At 61.7% G+C, this 7,194-nt stretch overlaps 1 protein-coding gene across 1 annotated transcript; it reads right to left on the bottom strand.

Annotated features, from left to right (window-relative positions):
• Positions 1 to 92: 92 nt before the first annotated feature.
• Positions 93 to 4,990, bottom strand: BTBD17 (BTB domain containing 17). Its single transcript, XM_057535216.1, has 3 exons — positions 4,896 to 4,990; positions 3,025 to 3,301; positions 93 to 1,741 (listed from the first exon to the last, which is right to left on the bottom strand). The coding sequence occupies exons 1-3, from the start codon at positions 4,978 to 4,980 to the stop codon at positions 667 to 669; spliced, it is 1,437 nt and encodes a 478-aa protein (XP_057391199.1). The 5' UTR covers positions 4,981 to 4,990; the 3' UTR covers positions 93 to 666.
• Positions 4,991 to 7,194: the final 2,204 nt, after the last annotated feature.

Below are 7,194 nucleotides of genomic sequence, written 5' to 3'. Positions count from 1 at the left end.
CCTGGGGGAAAGCAGTTTTCCTCTAGACCCTGAGGTCTTTCCCCAGGAAGGGCGGGGCTATAAGGCCCATTCACGTCCCCTCCCACCAGCCTTCCAATCTTCCCAGACCCCCTCCCAGGAGAGGTCAGAGACTTGGGGTGGTCCACAACCCAAATGAGGTGGTTACCCCCTGCAAGTCGGGACTCAGAAGTTGCTCAGCTAAGCCCCCCAGCTTCAAGGTGAGAAAGCTCCCACAGGGGTACCTAGTGCCTTGATCATTTGGATGCTTTTACCTGCCCTGTTCCCTGCGGAGGTGGGGCCCTCAGGGAAAAGCTAAAGAAAGATGGGGAGCCCCTGACCTGTGCAGCCCTCCTTGGACTGTTTTTACCCATGAACTCCGTGGTTTAATCATCCCCTCGCCTCTCTGAGCATTGGTTTATTCTACCAAGAGCATTACCTTCAAGTCAGCGTGAAATCAGCTCCTGAAACCAGGCATCTGGTCTACCACCCCTCGCCTGGATTCCACCCAGCTCCAAGGCCGCCAGCGCCTGGCCACCCAGGGGGCCACGGTAGGCACCTCCGCTGGCCATGCCACTCCTAGTCCCTCTGGCCCATCTCTGCCGGGCCTGTATTTCCCGATCCAGAGGCCTCAGGGACGCCGAGCTTCCCGCCCCGTGCCCCGCTTGGCTACTTCGGGGTCCGGATGAGGGGGTGGTAGACGGGCTTCACGATGAGGTGCAGGTGCAGGGCGTTCTCCACCAGGTACTCGGAGTTGCGCCGCTGCAGGTCGGCGTGCGCCAGGAAGTCGCCGGCCTCCTCGCTGCTCTGGTGAAAGCTGTAGGCGTGGCGGACCAGCAGGCGGCCGTGCTGGCGCGTCCCCACCAGCACGGTCTTCTGGAAGCTCACGCCCGCCGCGTCGCCGCCGCTGCTGGCCGGCGTGACCACGAGCCGCGGCCGGCCGTCCTCGGGGCGCGCGAGGGGCAGCGCGGTGCCCGCGGCATCCGCGTAGACGGGCCGCAGGCTGACGGGCAGCCAGCGCGGCGAGAAGAGCACGTTCCACGTGACCCGGCGGCCCGAGTCGTGGCCGCTGGGGCCCAGCTGCGTCTGGAAGCTGGTGCTGCGATCGTCGCGGGCCGGGTTGTTGATGACCCACGGGGCGCCCCACGCGGGCGCGAGGTAGTTGCGGGGCAGGAAGGAGCTGCCGTTGACGTCGAAGAACTTGGCGTAGTGCAGCGGCGAGGCGGCGTGGAACTGGTAGGCCTGCAGCAGGAGGTCGGCCACCGCCGCGCCGTGGCGCGCCAGGGCCGCCGAGCGCGCCTGCAGCTGGAAGAGCTGCGCCGGCGGGATCATGGGGTAGCGGATGGAGCGCAGCGCCCGCTCGGCCACGGCCGGGGGCGGCCGCGCGCGGCCCAGCCACGCCTCCAGCGCGTGGAACAGCTCCAGCTCGTCCTGCAGCACCAGGTCCGAGCGCGGCAGCAGCTGCGCCAGCAGCTCGGGGCTCACGGCGCCCCACTCGGCGCTCCCCGCCACGGCCGACAGGTTCCAGGCCAGGAACTGCAGGCAGCTCTGGCGCAGGGCCTCGTCCCCGGTGCTCACGGCGTAGTGGTACCAGCCCACCGCCGGGCCCGCGCCGCCCGCCAGGTGCGCGCGCATGTAGTCGGCCACGCCCCGCTGCAGGGAGGACACGCCGTACTTGGCGGCCAGCCTGTGCAGGGGGATGGCCTGCGCCAGCAGCACGACCAGTTCGCCGCAGTAGAGGTACCTGCCGGAGAGGCGCAGGGATGGGGCGCGGTCAGGGCGGGCGGGCCCACCCCGACCCCACCCCGACCCCACCCAGAGCCGCTTTCTGGGTCCAGAGGGTCCCGGCCTTGGTCAGAGAGCATCATGGCCAAGGGCGCCAACAGAAGGGCCCTCCCACGACCATCCGACCTCACCGCCTCTTCTTTCCGTTTCTCGTGGGGACATGGAAATAGCATGCACGTATTGAGCACCTACTAGGTGCCGAGCTCTGTGCTAGAACAAGACAGATGTAGCTCCTGCCATTGCGGGGTTTACTATCTGGACTCATATGCCGCCAGTTGCTTGCTATGAGAGTGGGCAAGCCATTTAACTTCGCTGTTTGCCTCTGGGACTAAAAGATGTTTCCCAGGCTCTCGTAGAGCGAGTGTGGTCATGTGACTAAATTCTAGCCAATGAGATGTCCGCAGAGGCACAGAGTGGGAATGGGGGAAGGCTGGTTAAATAGAACTGACTGGGGTGGCGGGGAGACCCTTTGGCCCTTCTGTGTTATCCCTCTTCCCGTTGCCCGGAAGTTGGAAGCAATGACCCGAATTCTGCAGCCATCTTGTCTAAGCCGTTAAATCAGGGTCACTTTCTCAGACTAGAGTGTGAATGGTGCCCCACTAGCAGGAGGCAGGAGATGGGGCAGAGAGATGGCTAACCTTTTTAGCTCCCTAGCCCTCTGGTCCAAAACGTGGCCAGACACCAAAGCCACCCGGAGACATTAAAATAAGAAACGACTGCTTGGGGGACTTCTGTGGTGGTCCAGTGGCTAAGACTCTGCACTCCCAATGCGGGGGGTGGATTCGATCCCTGGTCAGGGAGCTGGATCCCGCATGCCACAGCTAAAGATCCCACGTGCCACAACTAAGACCCGGCGCAGCCAAATAAATAAATAAATATTTTTTAAAAAAGGAAAGAAACGACTGCTTGGCCCAACCCTAGACGGGAAGCCCAGGATCCAGGGTGGGGCCCAGGAATCTACAGTTTTTAAAAGCTCTCACGGCCAGATTTGGAAACAGCTCTGAGGTTAACTGGTAAGAGACATGAAACCACACAGAGCTTCCAGGCAAGGGCGGGGGAGTCACGCTGCATTTTGCAGGAGTGCAGTGGAAGGAGGGAAGAAGGAGGTGGTTACACTGTCATCCTAGTGACATCCAGGGAATGGGCATGATGTCTGCTAGGAGCCAGGGCTTCCATCGCCCTGTGAGTGGAGAAGCCAGGGACCTGGGAAGTCCTGCAGTCTTCCCCCTGATCCTTCCCCACCTGATGAACTTGTCAAAGACCGCAGCGCCGTCCCGGGGCTCCTGTAGCACCACCTCGCTCTGGTTACTCAGCAGCTCCCGGAACAGCTCGCTGTGCAGTCCCAGCAGCAGGCGGTGGGCGTGGAAGACCCGGACCTCGTCGGTGCCCGCAGCCTGGACCCGCAGCACCACGTCGCTGGCATTGCCCTGCCGCAGCAGCTCCTGCAGGCGTTGGAGCAGCGTCTGGGAGTGGTTGATGGAGGTGCCCGTTGACTCCCCGCCGACATCGGTTTTCTGGGCTGCAGCAGGAAGGAACACGGCACAGCCTGAGGAGGCACCCGGGCCCCGGGGAAGCATGCTGAGGTTGCGGAGGGACCAGCTAGAGATGCATGTGGTTGGATGTGGGCAGAGAGTAGATGAGCCTGGGGTGGCTGTCTGTGCTCACCTGTCTGTGCCCGTGAAGTGCGTGGATGCATGCGTGTGCACACAAGCACATCCTGGGTGGGGAAGCTTGTAAGCCTGACCCTGAGCAGACCCTGAGAGGATGGATGCTGTTGGAAGGTGGGCAGATTCCTGGCGGGGAGAGCTCGTGACCCAGCATGGGACAGAATGTCCAGAGCTGGTCTCCATGATGCCAGACCCCTAGGTGAGGGTCAAGGAACCTCTTGGTTCCCACCCTTCTCACCTCCTGAAGAACTGTGCGCCTCACCCCTCGGAAGAGTTGTCCAAAGGAGTGCAGTCACTAACACACTGAGCACTTACTACAAGCCAGACACGCTCCTGGGAGCTCAGAATAGCACAGTGAACAAACAAGCCGGGTCCTTACACTCATAAAAGCACAAGTTAGCTCCTTAGACAGGCGATAAATACACAAATAAGCACTCTAGTTTTAGATTGTGATAAATAAGGGAGGTGATAGTAGTGGGGTGGCAGCTCCTTTAGGTGCAGAAATCAGAGACAGGCTCCCTGAGGAAGTGATAAGAAGGACCCAGCCAGAGGCCCTGGAAGAGGATGGGCTTGCCAGGCTGGGAGGGGAGGGAGGACCTGCCCTAGCCCTGGGTGGGCGGAGAGGGGCTGAGTGGGAGAGGAGGCTGCAGCCTGGAGGGGAAGCTGTTTCCAGGCCCAGCAGCCCTCCTGGGTCCCGTCTACACTGGCCTGCGGGAGACCAGAGAAAGCACAGAGGGCCAGCTTGCCCTGGACAGGACTCTCGGGGTACCTGTGCCTTGAGGCTGGTGTTCCCCCCTTCCAGGCTGGGCACGCTGGGCCCTTCTCTCATGTTTCCAGGGATACCGTGAGGGTCAGCTGGGGACATGCCCTCGGTGACAGAAAACTCAGTGACAGAGAACACTGCCGGCAGCTTCTCCAAGCGGAGCACAGTGTGAGGAGCTGACAGCAGCAGATGGGCGCACCCACCCCCCAGAGCGCACACACACGCACACACTCACACACACACACAAACACACACACACTCACAGTCCCGAGGCCCACGTGCGCTCTTGGAGAGGAGACTCACAGGAGAGCAGAGCACCTTTGTGTAAGCAAGAGGGAGACAGAGGGAGGAAGAAAGGGTGAGAGAGGCGCCCGAGGTTATTTCCCAGCCCCGCCTCTCCAAGCTGTCACACTGAAGGCCCTGAATGCTGATGGCAGCCCACTCGCCTCTACCTGGGCCCAGCTGCCTGGGACAATGGACAGTGGAAGGGTCTTCTTGTCGTTGAGACCCCTGCCTGCCTGCCCAGCCCTCGTCCCCTCGGAGGCAGGCTGCCCTCCTCCACGGAGCTGTGTGATCAAATCCACTCTGCGCCCGTCCTGGCTGGCTGGACACCGCCCCCTCCTGGCCGTGTGTGGCTAAAGCCGGAAGGTCCTGCCCCTTCTCCCTGCCCCCTGCCCACTCACCTGCACGAGTGACCAGGCCCACTAAGGTCAGGATGGCCCAGAAGCTGGCCCAGGACCCAGGTTTGGTGTAGCCCAGCCTAAGCATCTTTGTGCCCGGCCCCCAAGCCAACTGGAGGAAGAGCGAAGCCCAGACCTCTCCACTCACATTCCTCCTCCTTATATAGGGTCCCGCCCAAGGGGCTGGTGCCCTCCCTTCCCCGGCTGGCTTCCCTCCCACCACCCAGCCTCTGCCGTGGATTGGTGGAAACGGGCCCCAGCTGTTGCCCAGGCAACGAGTTAAGCCAGAGAGCAGCAGCCCCAGGGGCTATTGTGCTGCCCGTGGGCCCCTGAGGGGGACAGATCCGGCACCCTCCCCCATAGCTCCTACCACCTGGCACAGCTAGTCATTCCTCTCCTGGGAAGTTTAAGCCTCTCCAAAGGGCAGGCAGAGCGCTCCAAAACCAGTGGCCGCCACCAGCCCAGAGGGTCGCCGGGTCCCAGGCGCAGCCTCCACTCTGGCACAGAGCACGAGCTTGCCAGCGTCAGGGCTGGGGAGCCATGGTGAGCCGGCTGCAAAGGAAGGGCCTGGAAGAGGAACGCGGCGGCAGCTCAGGCTCCCACCCCTCCCCCCCTCCCATTTTGGGGTGGGCTAGCTCTCCAGAAAGGAGGGCAAGGGTCTCAAATAGGGGCCCACGGCGTAACTGATATCATTTTCATGTTCTTCGTTGAAGAATGTTCCTGGGAGGGTGATGGGCCTTTAGGGAGATGGGGGCTGTGACCATCACTCCCCTCACCCAAGGTCAAGGTGAGCCAAGATGGCAGGGCTGGGCGTAGAGGAGCTGCACCCGACCCTGTGCGCCCCTGCACGGAGCACCCCTGCCCAGAACAGAGCTGGCCGCCTCACTGGAGGCTGGTCCTCGGCAGGCATCCCACCCCCCTGCCCAAGCAGCCCAAATCCAGGCATGGGGACTGGAGATGCCTGGTCACTTCCTTCCTTTACTTCACCTTCCCAAGAGGTCTCAGGTCTCTTGGTTCACCTTGTTGGAAGGCTTCTTTTACCAGCTTCTGTCCAACCTCCTAGTGTAATTTTTCCCATCTCAGAGTTCCAAGGAGACACACAGCAGACCCAGTACCCCACCCTGATAGTTGGAGAAACAGGCAGAGAGCTAGGTGGCCGTTTCAGCTGGATTAGTACAGAGGAGAGCTCTTCTAAGGACAAAGGAACAGAGAGAGGAGGGTGGCGTCTAGAGCCCAAGGGGTGTGTGTTATGGGTGGGCAGGTGCTGGGGAGGCCTCACCTTTTCCAGAAGCAAGTAGGGCCTGGCCCCGATCTTCATGGGAGGGAGTCCTTCCAAGTTGATGAATTGAAATGGTGGAGGTGGGGTGTGCTCCTGAGAGATCCAGCTCAGAGTTTCTCCCGAGGCTGGGTCTTTAACTGGGGGTGGGTGGGAGCCCGCCCTCCCTCGCTCGCTGGATGCCAGGGACCAGCTCCATGCATTGATTTCTGCCCCGGGCTGGCATGGAGAGACCCACCAGCTCCATGCATTGATTTCTGCCCCGGGCTGGCACGGAGAGACCCACCAGCTCCATGCATTGATTTCTGCCCCGGGCTGGCACGGAGAGACCCACCAGCTCCATGCATTGATTTCTGCCCCGGGCTGGCACGGAGAGACCCACCAGCTCCATGCATTGATTTCTGCCCCGGGCTGGCACGGAGAGACCCACCAGCTCCACCCCCCTCTCTGGAACCACAGAGAGAGCAGGAATTGGGTCTGGCACCTGCCTCGTCCGGGTTGGCAGAGCTGTAGCTGTCCAGCCCAGCGGAAACCCCTCCCGGCTGTCCTGACCTTCACGCCTGGTTCCCCTTGTCCAGATCCACCATCCCTTGCCCACTGGCTGCCCGCCTGCCCTTCCCGTGGGCTGCACCACCTCCCTGGCCCCGCTCAGCAAAACAGAGCCTCAGTGTGACGGGGGTCGGGGCCTCTGAGGGCATCCCGGCTTCCACGTGCAATGCTTTCCGCTAGGAATGTCGATGCTAAAAAGATGACGCTAAGAGAACCCACTACTCAGAAAATGGTCTTAACTTCTTAACTCCAGCCTCCTGAGGCTCTGCGTCAGCCCCTAGAGGTGTGGCTGCCTGCGCTGGAATCTCCACACTCCACCCAGGAGCCAGGGCAGCTGTGTCTTCTCAGCGTCTCGGCGATCGTCATGTACATCCCAAGCTAAGGTCTACCTGCTAGAATTACATGGCTGGCATTTCAAGTGTGCAGGGATCGGGGAGGCCCCAGGTTGCCAAGAAGACTCAGGAGGGTCACCTCTGA

This window comes from Balaenoptera acutorostrata, chromosome 20 (assembly GCF_949987535.1).
Source record: "Balaenoptera acutorostrata chromosome 20, mBalAcu1.1, whole genome shotgun sequence".
In the NCBI taxonomy this organism is placed as follows: Eukaryota; Metazoa; Chordata; class Mammalia; order Artiodactyla; family Balaenopteridae; genus Balaenoptera; species Balaenoptera acutorostrata.
The sequence above is the reverse complement of the archived record's forward strand: the minus strand, read 5'-3'. Positions and strand labels throughout refer to the sequence as shown.

What these genes read in the sequence shown, in the direction of transcription:
- BTBD17 (XM_057535216.1), bottom strand. Translation starts at nt 4,980, where the DNA reads ATGCTTAGGCTGGGCTACACCAAACCTGGGTCCTGGGCCAGCTTCTGG. An exon ending in GGGCCTGGTCACTCGTGCAG is followed by an intron (nt 3,302 to 4,895) that starts GTGAGTGGGCAG and finishes TTCCTGCTGCAG; the next exon opens with CCCAGAAAACCGATGTCGGC. An exon ending in GTCTTTGACAAGTTCATCAG is followed by an intron (nt 1,742 to 3,024) that starts GTGGGGAAGGAT and finishes CCTCTCCGGCAG; the next exon opens with GTACCTCTACTGCGGCGAAC.